At 41.9% G+C, this 26,736-nt stretch overlaps 1 protein-coding gene across 1 annotated transcript; it reads right to left on the bottom strand.

Moving 5' to 3' along the window:
- Window positions 1-239: 239 nt before the first annotated feature.
- Window positions 240-26,629, bottom strand: scarf2 (scavenger receptor class F, member 2). Its single transcript, XM_080467993.1, has 11 exons — window positions 25,811-26,629; window positions 22,515-22,573; window positions 22,314-22,415; window positions 21,128-21,647; window positions 19,427-19,645; window positions 18,111-18,239; window positions 17,628-17,731; window positions 14,610-14,724; window positions 14,158-14,255; window positions 5,217-5,372; window positions 240-3,635 (listed from the first exon to the last, which is right to left on the bottom strand). The coding sequence occupies exons 1-11, from the start codon at window positions 25,918-25,920 to the stop codon at window positions 2,440-2,442; spliced, it is 2,808 nt and encodes a 935-aa protein (XP_080324119.1). The 5' UTR covers window positions 25,921-26,629; the 3' UTR covers window positions 240-2,439.
- Between the last annotated feature and the right edge of the window lie 107 nt (window positions 26,630-26,736).

Here is a 26,736-nt window from a genome sequence, read left to right as displayed (position 1 = left end):
GGACACAATAGAGGATTTATGTGGCGTGTACACTTTGCCACCTTACTGTTGTTTTAGTGGACTGGATGCTGGAGAGGAGAAGCCGTGGAGAGTTCACGACCCCCTGGGAACGGACGGGGGCAGCAGATGATGGCTGTCACTGTAAACTGATTCAATGAGGGTCCTTTTTTTTTAGAATTCTGGTATGACTGTAGTCACATATAGTGGAGTCTTTTTTTTTTTTTTTTATTATTATTATTCCATAGAAGTAAATGAAGAAACACCCACTTAATACACAATGAAAGTTGCTATAAACAAACCACAAAAAGACAAAATATTCCTTTACAGTTGGTAATGTTTTTTGCAGCTTTTCAGGCCCTTTCTTTACAAAACTGCACTGTATGCCTATAAAAACAGGCATGGGCCAGTCGGAGACAGAGAGAGAGAGAGAAAAAAAAGAAAGAAATTGCCACTTCAAAATTACACAATATTATGACTTCAGGAGTATGCAATTATTTCAACAGTGGTATTATAGTAGTATTGTACAATCCTTTCTGTACAAGTTTTCTTTTGTTTTTTTATAGGAGGCAATAATAACAAATGGAAGGAACAAGAAGGTTACTGATTTCCTCAGCAGCTATTAATGCCATATAATTACACTCTGCGTCATGCAGTTAAGTGTTACACAAACAATAACATCAACAGAGAACAATTACCAAGCCAATGTAAACTTTACAGAAGGAAAGTACTCATACTGCAGGTCCGTTTCGGAACAACCCTCCCGACTGAAGAGCAACACAAAAGAGAAGCAACATGAAAGCCAGTTAATTCACACCGAGAAAAACAGAAGAACCTAAACAGGTCATATAAGCACAGCTTACAAAGATAATAAAAAGTACACAATGTATACAAGTAAAAAGTAGAAAAAAAAAAAAGTTACCAAAGAAATAAGTTGTACCTTTATCAAAAACACAAAATACAAAGACTTTTTTTTTTTATTCCTGCAAACGAGCTGTAAATGTAAAAGAGTCTTTAGCCCAAAACTTTCCATTTGTTGAAAATATAACGGTTCAAAATACTGAATTTTTCTGGTTTTACTTAATTTGGATCAAACATCTGAGCTCCACATTCACAACAGCGTAAGGCAAACATCACTTTTTGCTTAAACTGATCCACAGTTGAGGCACATTGTTAACACTGTAGTACAGAGTACCATTTAGTCCAAGAGTCTCAGCCCACAACAATGAAGTCAAAGCGCCGTTTTTCCTTCGGCGTGCTTAAGACAACACGATCCTCAAAGGAACGAAACATCCTTTGACTTTCATTTTGCATGAAGTACCCCGACGGCATAGACAAACTCACATGAAACACGAATAGCTCAAATGGTAATATCGACCTAGTTTCTTCATGAAACTAAAAGAACACAAAGACACATGGCAGACTCTTTCCACTCGGGTGAGGATGCTGATCAATGCAAATATTTTGACAAAATGATTGATTGCACAAGGAGGATATGATCCTGTAAGCGATGGCTTTGGGTTTCATCTTTGGTTTAGTGGTTCGCCATAATACGTAGAATTACAAGCACATTCTGGTGATCGGGTATTAGCAAATGCATGAAATGCGTTTAAGGTAGGAGTTTTTTGGTCAAAAGATCAAGGAGATTTAACATGTTGTTTTGACAAACGAAAAAGCAACAATTGCGCTATGTGAAAAATAAAAAGATATCCATGAACTGAAAATAATACTTGTATACCTCCGGACATCAAAAATAGACATCAAGCTGAGTCTATTTTTGGATAACTTTCCTGATTGAAGGGCCAAGTACTCCAGTATATGTCAATGAAACTGTAATACTTGTATATTTTGACATGCAAAGCAGATCGTTGACCTTGAAAACGTAGCTCTTTATCTGGCTTAGGTGTAGAACTATAATTCTTCATTTGGCCTAATGAGAAAACCAATGAAGAAAGCTTGCAAATTCTAAAAGTTATTACATTTGTACCTTTTGTACCTGTGAAGTACATACATAAAAATAGCTGTTTGCTTGTTTTTCTATTTGAAAAAAAATTACAGTTAAGCGATCCATACATAAATATAGTGGTGGACGTACTGCAGAAAAATAGAGATGAATGAACTTTGGATCAGATCTTCGTGCCACTGTCCTAATGGTTGTAGCAAGCTTGGCCACAGGCTGTGGTGTGAGGCTGATACATGTTTGTCGTATTCTTGAAATGTGATATAACGGTGTATAGAGGTTTATATAGTACACCTCTCCAGTACAACTCAAATCCACCCTCAGATTTGGAAGTGATTCTCAATCTTGACGTGTTCTTGTGTCAGAGCACAATTGCACAAAAAGATTAAACTCCTTGATTGGAAACCGATATTGCTGTCCAACATTTTTTTCTTCTTCTCAAAATCCATTTCAATCTTTGTGCGATGTGTTAATAAAAACACTTATTTCACAACCTGCGGTGGCATGATGGCTGTCTTTTGCTGGGGGGTCTTACTTTCAGGCGTATCCAATGTACCCTCCTTGCCTTTCTTCCTCGGTGGCTTTTTCATTGGAGTCTTCTTTGGCGTTGGATCTGACGAGTCCCCCACCCTGGAGCCGTTCAAGTCCTGCTTCTCCGGGCTCTTGGATTCAGGGGTCCCGAGGTTGGTGGCGACAGGCGCCACCATCTTCTGGAGACTGCTCGAGGTGGGCAGTAGAGGTTTAGTGGAGCCTTGCTGGCTCAATCCACCAGAGGCGGTCCTCTTGGCTTTCTGCGGAGGGGTGGGCTTCTCTCGGTTCGACTTGGGGGTGGAGAGACCGTTGGTCTTCATCAGTCCTGTCCCCTCATTCCTGTTGATGCTTTGGGTTTTCTCCTTTAGCTGAGCTGCCAGCAGCGTGGCAGCCTCCGAGTTCATATGAGGATGGATGACTTTGGGGCTTTTAGGTGGCTCCTTAATGGTCTGCTTTGGACTGTCAGCGCTCTTCTTCTCAGACGAGGAGCTGTGGAAGTTACTAATCTTCTTTAGAGCATTCTGAACAACACCATTGATGTGCTCCATGTGACTTGGACTGCTGTGCTCATCCCCAGACTTTTTACCTCGCAGAGGCTTGTGTTTGCTGGGTGACCCATTGGCATCAGCCTCCTTCACTTTTTCCTTCATTTTCTGTTGTTCTTCGCTTTTAGACGAGCCATCGCTGGAACTCCTCTTCTTCGGCACTGCAAGAGCCTTGATCCCCCCCGGCTGCTCTGGCAGGGGAGACCCCGTGGTATTTCCGTGAATCCATGACACCTTGGGCTTGGTGGAAGGGTCCGGTGGGCGTGGTTTAAGCTTGCCAGGTGATGGTGGGGGCTTACCATTCCGCTTGGCCTCTGGTGTAGGCGTGCCGTCTCCATCCTTGCCGCTGCTCTCGTCCTCTTTGGACTGCTTGGAGAGGCGAGCAATGCGGGCGTAGAGGGCGGCCGTGGTGGACTCGGAGCCGCTGGTGGAGCCTTCGCTGTCGGAGGACTTGAGTAGGGGCTGCTCGCTACCTTCTGGTTTGGTGACACTTGTGTCTTTGAGGGACGTGTACTCCCCTGCATCCTCTTCATTAGGGACAGGTTCTGGCTTCTCTGTGGGGGGACTGGGGGTCCGCTTCTCTTTGCTTTCACTCACAGATTCTGTGGACCATAAGAAGATTACATGATATTAGTCAAAACCACTGCTTATGGTGTCTTATCTTTTGGTATTTGGTGTATACAACTTTACATAGTTTTAGTAAGACACTGTGTTGAGAATAAGTATGTGGGCTGAAAGGCAGCAGATTTTGTTGTTCTAATTACATCATCTGACTAATGGAATCCATATCCTGTGGGCTACAAGGTACTGCACTGTTTGTCTTCAATGTTATTCCTGAGGCAGCAAACATACCTCTTATATTGGTCAAAATTGTGCAATCTGTTTCAGAATGCAAACATGTCAACATTAAAACCATCACCTAAAGATCTGCAGATTCAGATAATTTTTAAGCTCTCGGACATATCAAAAAATCACCTGTGAGGCTGATTTCACTTAAAGGTGAAAAAACACACTTCAAACAGTTACTTCTGAATTCACTTCGTATTTTTTAGATTATTTATTCATTTGTAAGATATAGTAACGTAATAAATGGAGGTCTGTGCTATAAAATTCAAACTAGATATAAAAAATGAAAATGAATTCAAAGTCTCCTGTATGTAATACATTGATGGTATCCTGATTAAAAACCACTTTTAAAGAATGATTGATGATGTAAAACAGAAACACCACCAACAATTTCCTCAGGGTGTTCTTAATTGTCCACATGACTGGACTGAGTTAGTTTGCCAGTGTCTGCTTCAGTATGTAAGAATTTGCATGTATGAGAATGTATGTGCATCCGGAAATCAGTGACCTTCACTGATAGCGTTTAATTGTTTTCTCTGTAAGGAAGCCACTTTTCTAGATTTCATTCCTCAACAGGAAAGCACTTACACGTCAGTTATTTAAATTTTGTTGTTGTTGTATTTTTATTGTGTGGGCTGGAGTGACTTCAGTGTAGCAGACTGTGTCTGTGAGGCTCTAAATAAAAAAAAACACAAAACGCTCTCATTGTTTACAGATATCATTATGTGCCTGCGCCTTTTCACTCAGAATCCATTGTTGTGCAGCCCTTGAACTGCTCAAGGGGAGAAAATGAACTAAACCCAAACAACTGCGCTACGTGAGCGGTAAAAATCCATCAATCAAACAAGCACGCAAAAGCACTTAAAGTCTAATTTGCAGTGTCATACTTCCAGAATAGAAACTGATGGAACGGGTGTTTTCCACCAAACTTCAAGGAGTTAGTCACTGTTTGGATTTGCGCCACATGCTGACATGACCGTTCCATTTCCTGTTTATACTCTCCCTGTTCCCAAAGGAAAACCTGGACCTAGATGGCACAAGATTAAAACTGTCTCCATAATAAGATTTGCAGAAGTGCGTGAATCATAGTCACATGTCGTCCATTTGTGTGTGTGTGTGTGCGTGTGTGTGTGTGTGTGTGTGTGTGTGTGTGTGTGTGTGTGTGTGTGTGTGTGTGTGTGTGTGTGTGTGTGTGTGTGTGTGTGTGTGTGTGTGTGTGTGTGTGTGTGTGTGTGTGTGTGTGTGTGTGTGAAGGCCGGTTAGCCGAAGACAAATTGTAGATTTACGAGCGTCATTGTAGGTAACTAAACTGTTTGTTTATTCGTATAATGACTCACCTTCATGAGGAACGCAGTAAACGGGTCCCTCGTCTCCGCTCTCGAAGGAAGAGAAGGACTCCTGGGACGACCAGGAGGTGGGGGAGGGCTGCTCGGCTACGGAGGGCGGCTCGATGAAGCTGCAGTTGAAGGTGTTTTCTGGGTCGTGGTGAGCTACTGAGAACAGAAAACAAATGCAGAAGCCAAAAGGTCAGTCTGGGGGTATTGTACTGTGTTACAAGATCAACAGTCTGCTCTCATTCAGCCTGACTGACATGGTTTTAGAAAGCAATGGTTTAAGTGAGTCTGGAGAAAAATCTAAATTGTATTGGTTTTACATGCTGAGAAGCACCTCACTGTCACAGATTATTAGATGTGAATATGAATATTGTTTTCAGTATATTCCCCATGTCGAGTGTTTATTCGGTTTAGTTTTTTCCCAGTTCCATTCAATTCAAGACATTTTAAGGCATGTATGTGACAAAGAAACAAAATAAACACAATATTACTTTGGTGTGCCTGCAGCTGTGTCGTCTCTTGTATTTGTCTTGTTAAAATGAAAGGACCAAATTATTTTAGATATGAAAAACAAGGAAAACAGGTACCTGAGAACAAAATAACTATAGAGGGATGCAGAAATGTACTAATGGTTGGGGAAGTCAGGATTTTCTTGATTAAAGTACTTTTAAAACTCCTCTTTAAAGACATTTTTAATCTTTGGCTTTCGACCCAGCATGACTCTGAGTCGGTGTTTCTTTCTTTTTTATGATCATTATTGTGAAGCAATTTGTTTTTAGCTCTATGTTGTTTTTGGGGAATATTTATGGACAGCACTTTGTTTTAGCTGCGGTTGTTTTTAAAGTGCTGTAGAAATAAAGTTGAGTTGAGCTGAGCTGGAAATTTGATAAATATGTGCAGAGGGACAAGTGTCATTTCGCAATTTACTCATTGATAATCAATGTATACCCTTGGACAGATCTGAAGTAAAAGAAAATATACTCTCATACTTTTGCAATTTTCTTTAAAAAAAAAAAATCATGAATTAGAAATGATAAAATGTAAATTTTTGTTTCACAAGACACATCCACCAGTATAATTTTTAGTGGATCTCTAAAGGAAAGCAACTGATTTTTCTTATCAAAGAAAAAAACATTAGCCACTTTGACCACTAGGTGACAGTGTTGTAAACTAACCTCAGCCATTTCTGCTGGAGAAGAAGTGAGAGAGGAAGTCAAGCTGGGCATTGATCCCAGTATTAGCACACATAGCTAAAGTCTATGACTAGAAAAACATTTTTTAACAGACGACTAATGAGCTGGACCTTGAATTGAAGGATGAGTTTTATGTGACGTTCGTCGCTATTGCTCTTTTGTTCTGTTGTGATTCTCAGCTAAATGAGCCCCAAGTGGCTTCTTTCATCACCTTCCAGTGAATCATCCCTCACAACAATATGTAGGTCAAATCATGTTCCTCTCTCTCTCTCTCTCTCTCTCTCTCTCTCTCTCTCTCTCTCTCTCTCTCTCTCTCTCTCTCTCTCTCTCTCTCTCTCCCTCTCTCTCCCTCTCTCTCTCTGCTCTGTCTTCCTTCCTCCCCTCCAGACGCTGCAGCGCTCTGTTGACCCTTCACTCTCAGGACAGCTGCGCTTTTCCGAGGGATACTTGGCTTTAATCTTCCCATCTGGCGTGAAGAGCACAGTTGTGGGTTAAACTGTGCTGGGCGTTAACTCGACATGACCGACCACATCAGATGCTTCTGTTTACATGCCCGATGACATATGGGTCCATCCGTTTGTTTAGCTCTCCGATAAACTCTCTATGGAAGGAACACCCCTCCCTCCGAACTGTACCCGGGACGCAGGATAGGAAAAAGTCTTTGTCTGACTGGTAGGATCTGTCTTGAAGTGTAATTGTTAAGATTATGTTAATCTATGTCAAATCATCTGAATTCCATGTTTTGAGTGGAGCAGTCTATCGTTTCGCTGGCACTCAGAGAGCAGATAATGTCAACACAGGTGCAACATGTCTAAGCAAACCCAGATGTGTGTAAACGGGTCGCAACGCAGCAGAAATAACAAATGTTTTGAAATATGGAGGGGACTTCCTTCCTCGGACACCCACTAATGTGTTCACTGGAGGATATCCTGTTTACCCCAAAGCTACCAACCTACTCTGTCTACAGTGAGTGTGAGACTGATGTTGCTTCAACTTGAAGCATTACCAACTTGATTGCAATAACTGATAACTGAATGAAGTGAAATCCATGTGTGGCATATTCAGGGGTCATTTTGCTGTGGAGACTGGGAGTTTCCCTCTGTCTCTATGTATCACTATGCATCACTTTCATCACCAGAGAGGGGAAAAAATCATAACCCCTGGTTATAGCGACTAAAGCGGTTTATGAAGCATGACATAGATAATGTATATAGGAAATGATTTACGAGGTAATCATTAAAATCAGAAATTTGTGTAAGATTGTGACCGAATTGTTGGTTCTTCTCATTGTACATCTTTATTTAGATCAGTTCTCAAGTTGAAATGTCAATATTTATGCTGTAGTTTCCATGTCTGGAGAAACTTTGTTAGACTATTTAGCTCCTATTTCCTTCTGGTGCTAAAACGGCTGTATAAATGCCCAGCACGTCACTCGAAACCACAGAGAGAAGGCCACCACTGAATGCTATTCCTATTTCATGCTTCCTTGATCACAATGTCAAGAAATGCAGTTTACAAACTTCCCTCAGGTGACTTGCGAGTGTTCTGCGAAAGTCGTTGAGGTGTGAGCCAAAGGTGTACCAGAAGAACTCGACAGAACTGACGCAACCCCAAAGGCAAACTTGCACAAACCACACTCTCTTCAACCCCAATGGACTATTCGAGCAATTTATCCTCAAACGTACAAACAAATATAACCCTAGTAGCCGAAATGATGGGACACTGTCAATTCATCTGCTTATCTAACTTTATGCAATTATCAGATTCCAAATGAGTGGACCGCCAATGTGAGAAATGTTTCTAAAGGATGACATGTCCAGACTCCAGACAGGATGGGATAGTTTAACGCGCCAGCGTTATCATGGCAAAGCCATCTCGCTGGAATATGTACAAATATTGGGTCACCTTGGTACTGCTGAAGTCAGCAAGACCTTCACTGAAACAAAAGCACATCATCTGGATCACACCTGTTAATACTGTTTAGCATGAATGGAGGTCTCTCTCTCTGACTTTCATCTTATTGTTCTAAACAAGCAGCTGATAGAATAATATGACTATTTATTTTACAAATCAGTGCTTTAGTTTCCAGGTAAATCCTAATCCATCCTAACTTTTTGAAAAAAAAAAAAAGGGAGAGAAAAGATTGGACACAGTGGGTTCGATCTACTAATATATGGTTATATATATATATATATATATATATATATATATATATATATATATATATATATATATATAGTATAAAAATCGAGGCAAACATGATGTTGTGGTTATTTCTATCATGTTTGAAATGGAGGTGCAAACTGGCTCAGCCTCCAGCAGAGATGCTGCTGTTATTGTGATGAGACGCATTTTGTCCGCTGTTTGTGGACTTTATTAAATCCAATTTTCTGTGTTGTACCTCCACTTCGTCTTGACTGATCATTTATTTATTTATTTCCAAATTCAGATATATTTGCAATAAAGTTTCAATTTATTTAAAATCTTTCTCCAACATTAATATTTCTTTCTGCTCTTCCCTCCATTAACCCTCATCTGGGTTTTGAGGTCATGTATCTTTTTACCTTTTGCACCAAGACATTGGCGCATCTTCTCGATTAGCGGGTTAGCATTAGCTCGATGCTCGCAGTCCTTATTATTCTTATTCGTTGAGTTTGAATTTATTTCTTCCTTAATGTTACTTTTCTCCTTACTTCTTGTTTCAACACCCCCGCTCACTGAATCCGACCGATAAGTCTTCTTTTATGGATTGTAGGGAGTACGTTATAAGCAAACTATCTGGAATAAAAGTTCCTGCCGCCATCTTGCTCACCGACCGCTCCTCTAGCTCACCGCAAGGTAAAAACAATTGAATGAACATAGAAGCGACACCATTTCCAGCAGATCCTTCTTTTTTAAATGGAGCCTAAAGCATGCAAAACCCTGACTTCAGAACGAGTTTGCAGGTTATGTCACTCCCATGATTAAATTGCCCTCAGAACACATGCAAACTGAAAGCTATTTGGGCGAGCGTGCAATGGAGCACGGTTTAAGCAGGATCTCAGTAAATCAGGCCCGGTGTGCGCTGCCTTCACACTTGTGTCCCGATGCAGAGCAATGCAGTCCGAGACTACGAGGGACTGAGGAATGCAGAGCAGCCGACCTATGCAAAGACCTCTGTCATGTTAGTCAACAAGATAACACATGGGCATTTTGCGAGATTACTTGTGCGCAGTGATGAACAACTGCTGCCCTTGAAAGCTGCTTCCTCCAGACTGTTGCTGGTCTAGTGGGGCAGATTGCGCTGCAGACATGACGCCACTGTGATCCCCCCCCCCCCCCCCACCCCACCCCCCCGATGCAGGGGCCAACACACAACAGGGCATTATTGACACGTCACAGCTGCACAGCTCCACCGCCACAGTTGCTTGGTGGGGCATTGGTCGTCTCAAGAACAAGAAAGCAGCGAGTTCAAGTATTTTGCAAAGCTCAGACATACCTATACCATCACAATCACCACAGTAGTTTAACTCAGATCTGAAATGGAACTCGATAAACTTAAGATGTTGCAACAATGTGGCCTGGCATGCAAACTTCATAGATTTGAGTATTTTCAATGCAAATGCAAAACGTTATTTGAAACAAAAACACGAAAATGAAGTGTTTTTCACTTGAAACGCTGCCGTGTACGCAGGGCCTCAGAGCCTCTTTTAGATAAAACAAGTAAAAGAGCGTCATCATTCTTCAAAAGACTGCACAATAAAATAATGCAACAGATCAACAATAATATTCTCCAAGTCCTCGAAGGATCAAAGTGGGAAAACAAATTGTGCTCGTTACTCATTTGCAAGCATAAGTAATAAATGTAATTTGTGTTCCACTGTTCATATCCTCATATAGCTGCATTATTGTAATGTTGCGAGGATTTATTAGTTTAGCTGAAGCTACATTGGTTCGACGGAAGACGATGCTCTAAAATGTGCATGTTACTGTGTCTTGAGAGTAATGGGTTCATGAAGTGATTATGAAAAGATGCATAACAAAACAATGCTGCATACAGTCTGACTTTATATAGGACTGAATTAATTAAGCATGAATGAGGCACTTCTTTTCCCGTAGACAAATGTTTAGTGCAATAATAAACTTTGAATAATACTAAAGTCAACTCATCAAACAGGAGATGGAGAGACAGCAGCTCTTCAGCTGTTATCCTGTACTACAATACTATTGATACTTCATCATACCTCTACTGCTCATAACTGATCATGCAGTAACATGATACGTTACTTTATCTCAGACTATATTACCTTATTTGTCGAGCACAGATATGCTCGAGCAGAAATGCTTCTAAGGTTATCTATCTTAGTAAAATGAGTTCAAGCAAGAGTTGTTTTTTTTCTTCCCATCGTATGGTAATATGTTGAGCAAAGCTTACAAATATAGAACACTGAATGTCATCCAGCTTACAGCATGTGGGTCACTGCTGGAGCATTTTTATTACCAAATATACTTAACTGCAGCTTTACACAGATTGGCTCATGCCATTAAAAGTGGGAGCTGCTGTTTTCCATCAGCAGATGATGCACATTCTGAGCGGCTTTACGCTGTGAGAAACTTTTTTCTGGCCATTTTATGAGGCGGCTCATGACTGCATTGTAAGTTTAGCGACTTACACGTTCGCAAACCCAGCCAACTCCCTTTGGATAAAGATGAAAAAAGCAGGTGGAGTTACTCTCAGTTCTCAAGCACTTGGGCAGAAGATTGGGGGGGGATTCCTCACAAGACGCAGAGGGCGTACAGTAAATACGCTCAGGAAGGATTGCTCAACTACAAACAAACACACAAGTTTGACCAAGAGGGGAAGAGGTGAAAGTGTGTTTATGTGGTTATTTCTCTAAGGGCTTACAATGCTGCCTTCTGTCAACTGTCTCCCTCTTGCCTTTGTCTTGCCACATCTGCTGCCACTGTGACCCCGGCGTGGATAAATCACAGTTCTGACACTAGCTGGGGTAAATTTGACCACTTCCTGTTTCCAGCCCCATCGGGCCCCTCTGGAATGTGTGTGTGTGTGTGTGTGTGTGTGTGTGTGTGTGTGTGTGTGTGTGTGTGTGTGTGTGTGTGTGTGTGTGTGTGTGTGTGTGTGTGTGTGTGTGTGTGTGTGTGGCTCTCATCACAGTTAGAGTTTCTAAACGTTGGCAGACCACAATTGTGTGGGTAGCCCCAAAGAAAGCAGAGTTAGTGTGAGGGTTAAAATTTGAATGAGCGAAACCAGGAAAAAAGAGGAAAGACTTTGACCATTTATAGCTGGTTGCACGTCCCTGTCGTTTTTCTTTTTTTTTTTTTTTCTTTCTTTTGTCCGAGCATGTTGAAATATTAAACAACTTAAAACGTCAGTTTTGTAGCTTTCCTTCCAGACCGAACACATTCTCGCATCCTAATGCGAGATACAGTAAACGGTTCGAGGAGGCCCTCGACAAACAAGCAGCAATGCCCCACACCAAGATGATGACAAAGGCAGCTCTGTCCCCGTGTGGCATCATGACCTGGGGTCTAATGGAGACGGACTGCGGCCTGAATAATCAGCCGCACAACCGAAAAAGCACATGCTGCTCATGCATGGAGAAGAAAGCAGGTCATCGTGTTTTAACTCCGTCTGTGACACACAAACTTTAAGAGATCTCATTGAGATCACGAGCTTTTCAATGCCGAAACCCTGCCGCTGTCAACTCAGATAAGGAGACTGTCGCACGCGAGGCACAAAGCAGACACAACCAGTATGGGGGACTTTTCAAAATAAACGTTTCAGACAGTTGAAACGGACATTTTACTGTCCATCAAGCCTGCTGTGTAAGGAGCAAGTGTGTGTTATAGACCAACTAAAGTTTTAACTGAATGGTTCCGGATTTTATTGTAATTTTTATGACACAGAGAATCATGTGCAACAGGCGGCCCTGGCTCTTTAGTTGTGTTGTAGAGGCTCCTTGAAGCTCTGTCAACATAATGTGTGAAAAGACATTTTTCTCCCTTATTATTATTATTCGTTTCAACTTTGTTGGGCTGCATCTGTTCAAGGGGCCTACAATCTCGCAGCTCCATATGACAAAGTTCAGAAGTTGGTCAACTAAAGTCTCAGAGTTTCCGACCACACCTTTTAAAGTCTCAGAAAAGTATCGTTTGCCTCAATGTGGAAAGACTCATTTTGCTGCCAACAATGAAGGTTTGCGTATGTTTTTGCTCGGTGTGGAGAAACTCCACAAAACTACAAAGTTATGATGTGAGTGGTGAGAAACAAAGACGGCTTAAACTAACTAAACCATTAGCGTGAGTGACTAGTGAATAGAAAGCTCCTTCAAGTTGCATTAGTTGGTATTTCTAGATGGGTTGACTACACTAGAAAACTCCTCCCAATGATTGAGGCGTCCATCCTTCTTCAGTCGCTTTGTTATTTAATGTAGGTTTTTTGGAACGTACGGAAAAGGATAAAAGGTGCAGAAAGCAATTCGGGGACAGAAATTATGACAAAAGCAATGTCCAAAGGACTCAATAGTGACGAGTGATTAATTATGAATGGGTTTACAGCGGAGCAGGAGTCAACGAGGAGTGAGCAGGACCGATCACGCCGTCATTTCATAATGCATTTCTGTTGGTTTCTATTGGTCACGTAAGTCGTGGCATGTTACAGATTGTCTTTGGCTGCAGCCATGACAGCAGTCGTCTTTGAACCGGTCTCACGGTGTGGCGTAGGTAAGATATCGCCACGATTCTCTCACGATTGTTATCTTTGGTCTGGTTTAGCACAGACATATTTCTTGGTGGGATTTAGTCAAAACATTTTGTAAATTGAAAAAGTCCCTCTCCACGCAGAGGAATCCAAGACTCGGGTGTATCCTGAATCAGGACAAGGACAAGACATAAACAAGAAACGAAACATGATGAACCAAGATTATGAAGACACTGAACATCAAAGAAAACATCCAGGCTCTAACATTAAGCTGGAGCTTATCTCATCCCTACACAAGCAACCAGTTCATCACAGGACAAACAGTCTCACACACACATCCACACATGTCTTTGGACTTGGGAAGGAAAGCAAAGTAAACCTGTGAAACCTGCATCTCCTCTGTCAATAGTTTGGAAAAAAATAAAGAGAGAGACCGGGGTCACAGACAGATCTGTCACACACCACGAGACCTCCGCATGGCGCAGGCGGGCTGCAGCGTCCACCCAAACAGTGCGGCCTTTGATAGCGCGTCACTCACCACCAGACGGGGGCCCCCCCCCTCTAACACCACCGGCCTTTTCTTTTAATAACACAGCCCCCTCCTCAGCACCAGAAACATTTTCTTGGGGAAGAAGACGATGGAAAGGAGTAAAGAAAACGTGAAGCCAGAGTTTAGGGTTGTAATAATATGAACACATGGCATTTTAGAGTGCCAAGAATAATAATGGGCTCTAAAACCAGCGCATTCCTTTCAAATGAAACCCCACACTCGCCTGGCAGCCACCGTACACTTTTCAACCCTATTCATCATCCAAGACTGAAGGTAGCAATGAAGGAGAACACACCGCTCACACTCGCTGCCATTCACTTCCATCGCCGTCTCCACAGTGCCACACTGTACGCACCGAGAAACAACAATAACTCTCGGACGGGTTTTAAACTCCCTGACATCGCCGGTGTGATGTCTGTCCTAATCCCTCCGCAGCTTCGAACTCAGACGGATACTGTGGCAGCACTGCGGACGGATATGAGAAACGGTTTTGGAGCTTACCGACTACTTTGGGCAGTTTCTGTCGCCTCAGTGGAATACGGGGAAGTTTAGTGCTGATTCGGCTGAATCGTCCACACAGGATCCGCTTGGCTTTTTTGCTGTCGGCAGAGAACGTCTTGGTTAGGACTGAAAAGCGGTGACGCCATGGAAATCCAAATGAATCATTTAAAAAAAAACAACAGGCATTTTAAAAGCTGGCCGCCTGCCTCTTCTGAGGGCTCTCCGGGGCCGCTCACATTGCTACTTACGCTGTAATGTCAATACATAAACGTGCCTAAAATACAATTTATGTGCATTTATTTATTTAACAACCCGGTACCTGTGAGAAAACGTGAAAAGAAAATATTCCCATTTATTTTGCTAACCACCACAAGCCGCCGATGAGAAACCTGAACCCCCCCCCTCGCAGCCGGTGTGGAGCGCTGATGTTAAGACAGCCAGCTGTCACTCACTTGTGGTCGTCTTTGTGTCGACAGAGGCAGCAGCAGCACAGCAGCGAGAGGAGGACGATCAGCAAGAAGGAGACCAGCGTCCCAGCTGCAATCACACCCATCCGTTGGTTTGGTTCTAGAAGACAAACATACACACATTGGAGCAGCTTTGAACACCGCCAGTAAATATCTAAAAAATTATAGTATCGAATTAAATCATTACGCTTTCATTAAAAAAAAAAAATACTACCTTCCAATTACAAAAGATAAGCGCTCTGCCAAACGATTACAAGCAGGAATATTAGACCCTGTTTTTACATCAGTGCCGTGAAACGCAAGTGAAAATGCATTGTCTTCGCGTTTTCGTAAAAGAAAATGTGTGTATCATTCTGAGAAAGTTTCAAAAAGTTTCCACAGAGACAGAGTCGGGGCGTTTTCCAAATGTTGCGTCTTCCCCCATTTCCACGTAGACAGAAAGGGAGTGTTTTCAAAAAGCGCCACCTCTAAAGCCGTTTTCAGACAGGTACATTTTCTGTGGTTTTGAGCACCGTTATCGTGTAAACAGACACTCGGTTTTCAGTTTTCAAAACTAAATGAGACCTTCGTCAGCCAGTGTTTTATTGTTCAGGCCACCAATCAGATTTACAGTGACAGATGTCCATCTCCACACAACAGCATCAAGGTAAAGAGCTATTTTAGGACAGCGATCTTGGAAATGAGGAAATATTGTTTTGCTAAAATCAGCGGTTTGTGAGGATGTTCAGAGGATGAAGGTCGCATATACTATACATGAACCTGCACCGACAGACTGCTGCTGAAGCTAGTTTGATATTGACTCAGCAATTAACTCCCAACATCAGCCGCTACACAGCCGTAGAAGATTCAAAGACTTTGCTATGTTAATGTATTGAGTCAGGATGACAAATAATAGAGCACTGCGTCGTACTTGAGGAGCATTTCAAAGCTGAAGGATTCAATTAAAGGATTTGAATGGCTCTTAATGCAGAATCGAGAAAGACCTAACTAATGAGACGAGTTAACGTTGGTTGAATCACTCTGTATAGTGAGTGTAAAGCATGCATCATAAATGACAGAAGTTTGTCTTTGTTGAGGCCAATTGAATTTTTCAACCTAAAAAAAAATTAAAAAGGTGTTGAAACGCTGCTTATTAACTTTTCCAATAATTCTAATAAGGTTTTGTCCCCACATAGCCTATTTTCTGTGATAAAACCAAAACCTAAATTCTGCTTTTGAGAAAACTGGGGCTAGTTTCTGGGTTGACTCATGCTTAAATACCATTTTGATGTATTGACATTCCATTTGTGCCACCTTATCCTTTCAATATATTTTATTGATTTATTTTAGAAACCATTCAAATAAACATTTTGCAAAACAAATAGAGGTGAAGATTTAGCCAATGGCTTGTAACATTATTGGTTCCGATGCCAAACAGATATCCATGTACTTTCAGGTTTACATTTCAGACGTCAAGTGTTTAGTACTCGAGATTTTCAAGAACTTGATCTTGACTTGATCTCCCCCCGCCGTCCCCCTAAAGTTTTGGTCTGGTCTTTGTCTTGGGAGACTCTGGTCTCGGTCTTGACTCAGTCTCAGTTCCGGTGGCCTTGACAACAACACCAGCAGTGCCAAAAAATTTTTAAAAGACCATAAATCTCCCTAAAAATCAAACATTACAGTTAAACTTGCATTTGCAAATTGCACACAGCTTTATGCATGACAACTAAATTTTTTTTTTTTCACTAATCACTTTACAACAACCTATATTTAGCTACTTAACAGCCGTTCGCGGCACAAGAGAGAATAAAACATGATACGAATAAAATACCACAGAATGATAAAGGGCCATCAATTTTTGCTGATTGCATGAAAATGTCAGAATGTGAAGAATTCAACCAGTAGCAAAAAAATACTTTTACTTGTAATGGAGTGTTTTTCCATTGCTGTTGTGAAGCTTTTTTTCTTGAGCACTGAATCTTTCTCCACAACTGAATTTTCAACGAGCTGCTTGACATGTAAAGTATCTCACACTGCGACGGACTGAAATTCATAATTCATAGCTAAAACGACCTCACTTAAAACAAAACAGGACAAATTACAATTTCAGCGTTGATCTCCCACAATCAATTTCCTCCTCTAACCACATTTCTACTGCGCAGCCCTCACTATAAATCACTGCTGATTTACTGGCGCCCCTCCCTTTTTAAGTGGGATACACCCCAAAGATAATAAGTGCTGTGTTGCGTGAGCGCTGTGCGGACGGCATTTGGCAGCTGTGAGGACAGACGACACCAAAAGAGAAGCAAATTATCAGTAAAGGGATAACTAGCAGGCCTTCAACCTGTCACATAAGACTGAGATGAATTGTTGGCCAGCCTGGGTGTGGCATGCTGTCATTTCTGCTGAGATAAAAAAAAACGACATGGTCTTGTGATATCACTGACCAACATGCCACCACCCGTTATGTCTTCCTGGCAGAAAATCCCTGCTATCTCTGTGTGTTGCAGAGTGATGCTGTCCATGCCTGCTGTTTCTTTAGTTTGTGTCTTCATTCCAACTTTTCGTTTTCCCTCTTTGTTCATCACTTTCTTTTAAGACTTCTTTCCTCCCTCCCTCTCTCTCTCTCGCTCTCTCTCTCTCTCTCCCTCTCTCCGACTGGACGGGAACCGAGCAAACAAAAACAGCCATAAAAAGGACACCAGTCTAGGTCTGGAAATGCTATCAAGGCCCCGACGTCTCCCACTACACGCATTGACCTGAATAGACGCGTTTGTTGCTGCTCCATGTGTACAGCCAGCTATTAGGACATTTAATACACAGGCAGCAAATAACAGGCATCTGAAGTCTGGATAAACAGTCCGGAGTGTAAGAATTCTGGTTTGTGCTGTAAGAAATATCTGTTTAGTCTCAGGAAAAGGCACATTATTAGGAAAAACATGCGTTTTTGGACTGGTAACTGACCGCAAAGCATGTGGTTGCTCTTAAACAAAAGGAAGGTTTTTTTTTTTTTTTTTTTCTTACGGAGATGGCAGGCGCCCGAGACGGGATCACAGTTCTTGTCATGGCAAGAGCAGGTTTGGTTGCAGTTGACTCCATACTGGCCAGGTTGGCAGGTCATGTTGCAGCTTGAGTGCAGAGCGGAGACAAAAACAACATCTGTTATATGTTGATTCCAAGTGACAGATGCGTAAAATAGGGCAAAAAAAAAAAAAAAAGGTGGAGGAGAAAAAGTAGAGATGTGGGATTTGTTCTTTGTTCTGAGCATTTTCCTCTGATGGATGAAAGTTACCAAGAATTACTCTTTTCCAAGAGTGTGTTTTGTTAGATTAAATAATAAAAAATAAAAAAATACCCAAAAGCCCCAAAGCTTCGTCTCCCAAAATATAAAAGAATGTGACAAGTGCAATATGAAAGCCATCAAACCTTTTCACTTGGTAAGGTATCGAATAAAGTGGAGAGCATAAACATGAATTCTTCTAGGCTATGAGGTGTCTCATGACTTACTAGGTGCCGTAAAACCCCGGGTCACAGAGGCACTCTCCGGTGACAACATGACAGATGCCGTTGAAACAGTGACTGCAGTTGTTCTCGCAGTTCTCCCCGTATGTGCCGTTGGGGCATCGCACCTCACACCTAATGCACACAGAAGAAATGCCCCGATTACTGTCATCTTCAGGCTCCAGCCGCATGAGTCACGGGCATTATCACAGAGGGGGGGAAATTACATTGTAGGAGCTACGAGTTAAAGATACGGCGACTTTATTTTAAAGGTCTGTTTTGAAGAAACAACAAAAGGGACTGACTGAACAACAAAATACCTCCATGTTGGTTTGTATTATTTCCTGAACTTGTTAAAATGCTTATATTATGCCCTTTTGTCACATGTTTTTGCCATTTGGACAACCGTTTTAAGGTTAAGACATGTTTTAAGGTTACAATAATATTAGTCCGCTATTGTCAACTTAATATTTAGTAAAGGTTAAAATGAGTATTTTAGTGGTTTTGAGTCTGAAGATAAATGAATGTAAATGAATGCGATGCGCCCAGACGGTATAAAAACATGTTTATGTGTGTGTGTGTGTGTGTGTGTGTGTGTGTGTGTGTGTGTGTGTGTGTGTGTGTGTGTGAAACACAATCAAATGTTTCGGCGAAGACATTTTTCACGTGGACGATGATGAGAGGACCTGGGAGTGACTGAGTTACCAGGAAACTAAGGAATGTCAATGCAATGTTAATGTGACATAATTCGTTGCCGTGTCATTCATTCATTTCAATAATCACATTTCATCACATGTCAGCATATCTGATTGCATCTCAAGAAGAAATTCTTTGAATTCACTTTGACAATTTCCCGTACAAGTCAAGTCTGTTTTATCGTTGAAATATACCATGTTACCCAAAGGAGTTGGGGTTGCTGCTTTGTTAGTATGTCACTTCTTTTCTTCCATATTTTTCTTGCTCTGATCCAAACTTCGGTGTCACTGTTTTTAAATATTGAACTTTCCATCCACCGGGCCAAGAAAGCCGCCCTCATCTGTTTCTTGCATCACATTCGTTAGTCTGCTACAGCTCTTAACCACTTTACACATGGGGGTTTGTTGTCTGACGCGTCTGCTGCATCGGTATGATCGCTATGCCCGGGAGCTGAATTCAGGTGGACTGGGAAATGTTTGGTTTTCGGAAAGATAAAAAAAAAAAAAAAAAAAGTAAAGCACGATTAAATGCGCAGAGCTTGGTCGTGAGACCCATGATTCTAATGTTGAAGTTTAGGCAAGAGGTCAGGAGCAGCATTCTCTCATAGAGCGAGTGTGTTTTCTTACCTGTCCCCAATCCAGCCGGGGTTGCAGTGCGAGCATTTGCCATGGATGGGGTCACAGTGGTGGCCATCTCGACAGGTGGGACAAACTTCCTGGCAGTTCTCCCCAAAGAAGCCCTTTGAGCAGAGCTGATCGCACCGAGTCCCGTTCCAGCCCCGGTCGCAGGTGACGCAGCGTCCCTCCGTCACCTTACAGGGCTGTTGGCCTTTGCAGTGGCCACACCTGGTGTTTGTGGCCAAGACAAAAAAAAAGAAAAAAAGAAAAACAGGCTCACTACTGTGGTTTGTTTATATTGTTCTCACAAGAACTTTGTCCTTCTAAGTTAAATGCAACGGGCCAAACTAAAGGAAAGTGTTCATGAATTTTTTAATTTTAATTGGTGCTTCACACTGATTTATGTACTTATTTCAATCATTTTCTGACAAAGATCTACTGAGGATCAAAACCCCTGTCAAATATTTTTTGTGGATTAAAAAGAAGTGCGCTGACAAAATTCAGTTCGGGCCCATTTACACCACAGCGTTTCAGGTGTTTCACTTTAAATAGATTTCACGTTTACACAGATACACTGCTGAAAACGATGACATTAGCATGTTGGGCCACGAGTTGGCATGGTTGATTATTGGAATAGAACCATACACACACACATTTGTGCCGAGAACAGTACACTTTATATATATTGGCATTGGCAAGTACAGGGACATTTGTACGGACAGTTGGATTGCTATTACGATGACACCAAGTCACAGGGGAATATGGACGAGGAGTCGTGACACTCTGGAGGCAAACGTTGTTATTGTCTATCTACTCGCGCATGTGAGGAAGAACTATTTACTACGGCCGTGGATTTCCCCAGTTTATACGGAGACAGAGTCAAAGCTTTTTTTTTTTTTAAAGTTGCTTTTCCCCCTGGAGCGTTTTCAAAAGGTTCCACCTTCAAAGTTGTTCTTAAAAAGTTGCATTTTCGGTGACTCTGAGCACCGTTGTCATATAAGCAGACACCCAGAACGAAATTCCTCTAATATGGTTTGTGCTTACCTCAGACGTAGGTTTCTTTTCTACACTATGAAATCATCGGTGAATGTATTTTAGTTGTTTGTCAAAGTTTTATGTGTCATTTAAATGGTAGTTGCTAACAGGAAGACAAACAACACCACAGAGGTGAGTAATCACACCAAGAAGTCACAACACTGCCTTTAAAACAGCTTGTGTTTCACTTGTGCACGTTTAGAATTAACTTTCTGACCAATGAGTTGATAAGAGTGGAGTTGTTTTTTTTTTGCGAGGTTGCTAAAAAAATGTCACCCCTGTAGTAGTCTACAATCGTTTAAGAAAGAGGGTTAACTCAGAAGTCAGTCGAGTTTCCTTTTGGTTCATGGCAACAGTATCTTGTGAGAACAGCGCAGTCTGTGGAAGGTAAAACACTTAACCTGAATTGCTTTTACATGTTGGTTGACGATTATAGGATAATGCGAATACCAATTCTCCAATCTCACTTCATCATGGCTCCATTTAGTCCATGTTAAGATTATTTTAAGGGTTATCAGCTGCAGCATATATCAAATCTTATTTCCTATCAAAACCACAAAATAGCACTACATTATGGATCAAACAAGCCAACTGAACATTTGCCATCTGTAAATCTGCGCAGTTCCTGTGTGTTTGAAATGGTATATTTACTCTCTGCCAAGTTTTCCCTCCCACCTGTTCCTGCAGTTTTGACCGTAAAATCCGGCAGGACATGGTTCCCTGCAGAACTTCCCACGGTAGCCTGGCGTGCAGGTACACGACCCGTCGGCCTGGTTGCACTTGCCGTGCACGCACTGGCAGTACCGCTCGCACCGCGGACCCCAGAGCCTGTCCCGGCACTGGCAGCGTCCGGTGAACTGGTCGCACGGGGAATTGTTACAGTTACACTGGATTGCACAGTTTCTCCCCGTCCAGCCCGGATTGCACAGACATCGCCCCGTCATGGCATCGCAGATGGAGTTGATGCTGCAGTAGCAGTTGTTGTTGCACTGCGGACCCCAGACGCCGGGGTGGCACGTGCATTTCCCGCTGTCCTGGTCACACTTGCCCTTTTGGCACAGGCATGCATTCTCACAGTTCGGTCCCCAGCGATTGTGGTTGCAGGTACACTTGCCAGTCAAGTCGTCGCACTGGCCATTGGGGTAGCAATTGCATTTTCCTTTGCAGTCAGGGCCCCAGAACTGGGCTGGACACTCTGTGAAAAGACCGTCCAGTCAGAATCAAGAATTTGTGGAATTTATGGTTTTATTAAATCAACACTGGTAGAATGAGATTTGCTCCAATATTTGCAGTAGGAACATGTCGGGGGGAAAGTGAACAGGAAGCTGCTTGAGGGTCACACCATGTCTGTGCAAGAGCAGCGTGTCAGTGGAAGTCATAATAGGAAATGTACCAGCGTGTGGATATGTAGACGACCCTACTATTGGAGACAGCTGGATCTACTGGGAAAACTGTGGAATGGGCTGCCTATTTCCTAGTTGGTATAGCCTGCCACCATTCTAACCATAAGTGTCCTTGGGTAAGACAGTAAATACCAAACTATTTCCAATGGCTGCCAAATTGACGTTTGCGTGTGCGTTGACATGTGTATGGATAATTGTGACTGATGGTAGTTAGCTATTTAAGCAGCATAGCCAAACAGAATTGACATAAATGCCATACCATGAGGGTGAGTTCATGTAAACGTGCATGCTAAAGACTAAATGTCATGTCGTTCGTAACAGCTTTAGTAGGAAGTACATTAGATATGTACACTTTTAGGATGTACTTGTAGTTTTACGGTTTCCGCTTATTTGACCTTCGCCGTCACGGAGGAAAATGTAGAAATGCTGAACTCAGGAAGCTTCTTAAAGGGCCTTACTTGTGTCACAGCTCGCTCCGAAGTATCCATGGCGGCAGCGGCATTCGTTTGGCCTGACACACACCTCATTTTCCTTGCAGGTGAAGTTTCCTTCACAGAGAGCTGGGGTGGGAAAGAATAGGCCACATTATTCAACCGGCAGGCACAATGAGCCGCACGACGTGTTATGACAAACGATGGCGCTTTGTGCGGTATCCGTACGTGTCAGGCATTCATCCCCTAGCTGCCCCCATCCACTGCAGCACACCAATCCTGATGATCTGGGAAGAAAAAAAAAAAGGAATCACAGAATTAGAGAAGAAAAATAAATGTCTTAACTGGAATAATGCAAAACAAACACGTATCAAAGGAGCAGCATTCACACCCAACGTATGTCTCTTTGATCTCGCCGAGCCCAATGATGTGGCTGATGCCAAATACTGTAAACGTACACGGGGGCATTGTACATGACGCACACGCTCAGCACATTGTTGTACAATTATCTCAATGTGGCTCGTTCCGATCTGTGTGCAATGCATGCACTGAAAAGCCCTAAACCCCAGAATCTATGTAGCGTATCGGATTCTTCAGCTTTCCCCCTGCCTTTGGGGAGAGAGATTATTCAGAGACAACGTTTTGCAGACAAGTTTGAGGCCTGACAGGAAACGAGGAATGAGTCGACTCTTCCTCCCAAGCATGTGACCTCTGTGGGGCCCCTGCAACACGTCGGCTTCCCCTAAATTGTTTGATGGTGGCAGTTCGCTTTCAGTTATCATGAAGGGAGCTGCGCTGTTTTTTATCCAGTCAGAACCGGCGCGTGGTCGAGATCACAGGTCGAAACGCTGCGTTATTTGACAGAGTATGAGAGGGAAATGATGTTGGACTTTTTCTTTTCTTGTTTTTCTAAAGGTTTAGATTGGACAATCATAAACATGTAAATACAATTTAAAATTGGATGAAATTGTGCCACATGGTGGTGCAGTGTTTAGCGCTTACGCCTCATAGTGGTCATGGGTTTAAGCTTTTCCATGTTCTGAGTGTGTACTCCAGTTTCCACATAAATCCATTTGAGGTGAATTGATGACAGAAAGTTTTACGTGGTCCTATATACCACATGTACTCGGACAACGTCAAGAACATGGACCGACTCTTTCGTTGGTAAAAGTTGATTGGGTTCACATTTTTGTTGAAGACTCTTGATTAAATATGCTTTAAGTAAAGTATACTTTTTGCAAGCTTAAAATGTAAAGACATTGTATGAATGCAGGTGGCATGGTGCCATGCACTGCACGCAAACTGTGCACGTATTCAACTAGCAACACCCGGCGGTAAAACAAAGTCCAGGTGCTAAACTGACCCATTTGCAGTCAACACAAATAAAAACCGAGCACATTTGACGTATAATAAAATATAACAGAGAGAGTTTGGACTGTTACCCAGCTGAAAATGGGAGAACATTATGGCTTGATATGTTTAAGACCAAAGCAGATCGTCTCTTGCAGTTTTAATTGCTTCCAGAGTATTGCTAATAAATGATTATCAACAAAGTGGTTTCGGCAATTATGTTTTAATTTCTACTATCCTCGGTTCGAAAAAGGTTTTAAATGATTTGAACTGTGTTGAGCTGAAATCTGTATTTTGGTTCCATGTGCCTTTGTACTGTCACATTAAGAATGTATTTCTCATCCCAATATATATTTTCTGCATCTGTGCAACATTTTGTTTTATTACCAAACATTTTATAAACCTTTGGTATAAGTAAAAAAAAACAAAACAATAAGCCCGAAATACATCATCAAACAGTTGAGTTTCAATCCATTTCCATCCAGATTCAGTGGCTGATTTCGTAAATGTGAGGACACATATTGGAAATGCTGACAAGCGGTGATGAATGCCATGCCACTTCCCTCTATTCATTTCATTCAACACCAAGAATATAAAAACCATAATGGTCATAAAGGGAAAAACAAGGAGTACAGAGTTCATTGCCATGAACGCTGCAAGAAGGGCAAAAAGTGAAACTTGTACAGCTGTGCAGGCCAGTGCTGTGTATTTAAAGCACACGGAAAAGCTCACAATGCACTAAAATAATGCGGAAAATGAGGTTTTCGTCTTTTTCTGGTAGATGACATTGTGTTGCGCTGTGAAGCAAAGAGAAATCTATGAGATGGCAGCACAAATACAGCTTTTGTAGAGTAGGTCCTCATTATATTCACTCTGAAAGCACAGGAAAATACAGCATGTGGCTGTTCAGATTAGATATTTTTAGTTTGCGCTGAGAACATTTACCACACAGGAAGTATTCACTTTTAGCTCAGTATTCAAATCCTTCCAAAATTCAGCTAAGAAGGTCTTTATGTGTAGAAAGAACTATACTTCAACTTTAATGGGACAACAGCAGAAAAATGTGTAGGTCAGGGGAAGGAGTCATCCCAACATGTTGTTTACAGTCTAAATACCTTAACTCAGAATTTTCTAATTCATTATGAGTGTAACTTCAAGACCTTATAAGATGATGAAATAAGTTAAGGCTCAGTGCAAAAACAAACCAAAAACATTTATGAATATTGCGAACTAAATATGTATTAAAAAATGGGGTTGATCAACTTGAATGTGTCCCAGTTACATGAGAATAGTTATTAATCAGAAACATGAGCAAATCTACCATCCAATGGAAAAAAGAAAGAAAAAAAAAAAGATTATTGCGAGACAAAGAGGTGTGATGGATGTTCAAACCCCTTGTTGAGATGATATTGGAACGGGACTGCTGCCCTATATTTGCTGTTTTCTGCGCCTGCTACAGCTTCATAGGCAGTTCAACTGGTTGTAGCAGTCATCAATTCTAGACTTGGATGGTTTTACTTTTCCAAAACATCCACAGGCTGCTGACGTCTTTAAAAGTGCAGATTCGTGTGTGCTTTTGCTAGAATCTGTTAAGCTATTTACCAAATTCAGTTTGTTTACACATTGTGCACACTTTCCGACACTTTATCTTTTTAAAAAGTGCTTTCTCAGCTGGTTGAGTGTTATCAAACGGTGCCACGACTGCTGTAAAAGTCAGAGAGAGCGCCCCCTGCGGGACAAGGACGGCACTCCTGTTCCAGATGTACACATCTGTATGGCTGCTTTCTTTTCAATGGGCTCCTCCTCTCTCCTCCTGCTCCAACCACAGGGAACGCGTAATATGCATTTAGACAAAAAGATGATTAAGGAGAAATACATCAAAAATAATGTCACCGGGATTCCTGACACTCGATGTGAAATTAATGGAGAGCAGGACGATTTACAAACGTTTTCCCATAATAGTGAGAACCGCAGTTTGTGCACACTAAAACAAAAAAAGTCAGTCCAATTAAGTTATGAAAGGCTCTTGTTCAGTTTGAACACGTTTACCACAAGGGAGCCGTACACATCGGGCATTTTAAAAGAAATCCTCATGCTGAATGAGACAGGGACTGCAAGAAAGAAAAGTTACAAATCCTCATTTCTGAGGTTCTTCCCTGAGCACTCGTGCTTACCCGAGTGTTTTGCACACATTTCTTCCTTTGGGGTTGAGTTCTTGACTGAAAACGGAGCAAAAGAAGACACAAACCACGGCGACCACAGCAAAAGAGTTCTTCACTTCCATTGTACAAGCAGCAGCATCCTTCTAGGCGCCGTATTTACTCCGCATTTACCGTCTCCACAAGTAACGGTGGTGGGGGTCTCACTCAACTTTACGCACTCCAAATTCATCCACGCACATAATCCAGACGCATGTGCTCTGTAAACAGGCTGTTAAATCCTTCTTCCTTGGTTTTGTTTTCCTTAAAAGAAAAAAAAAAAAAAAAAGAAGTCCTGCCACCACCTACGCCATCGAGAAACGCAGCAGACAAACTGACCAGAGACGCAGATCCCGACCACACGCCTGTAAAAAAGAAAAAAAAAAGAAAAAGAAAAGAAGACGTAATAAAACCCCAAACTTGCAAATCACAGATGATGGTTGTTTTCCTGTAGTGCGCTGTTTACTCCATGAAAAGCTCCATCAGAGCCCATAACACTAATGTCTATGCACTCGTAATGAATTAAAACTAAGTGACTGGAGCCAAAATTAAAAAAGAAAAAAGAAAAAAAAAAGTCCGTAACGCGTCAGGAACTCTTCAGAATGAAATGAAAGAACGCAGGTTAATATCTCCGTGTTGCTTCTTTTCCTCCCCGAAGAGAAGCGGTTATTGTGGAACTTTGGTCCTCTCGAGCGCTCTCAGGAGTGGCAAGAGGGAAATTCCTGATTTGTTACTCTATCTTTGGCTTAGTGCGCCATGCGTGCGCCACCGCATTTGCATAGGCCTGTGCGCAACAGGGTCTGCTGGAAAGGACGGGGTTAAAAAGTTCTAAAAGTAAGGAAATGTGTGTGGCCATTTTTTTTTATTTTCAAAAGAATCTACACAACTATATATGTATTAAA

Source organism: Lipophrys pholis (assembly GCF_963383615.2).
Source record: "Lipophrys pholis genome assembly, chromosome: 7".
Classification (NCBI taxonomy): Eukaryota; Metazoa; Chordata; class Actinopteri; order Blenniiformes; family Blenniidae; genus Lipophrys; species Lipophrys pholis.
Note: the sequence above shows the minus strand (reverse complement) of the source record. Positions and strands in the feature narration are given on the sequence as shown.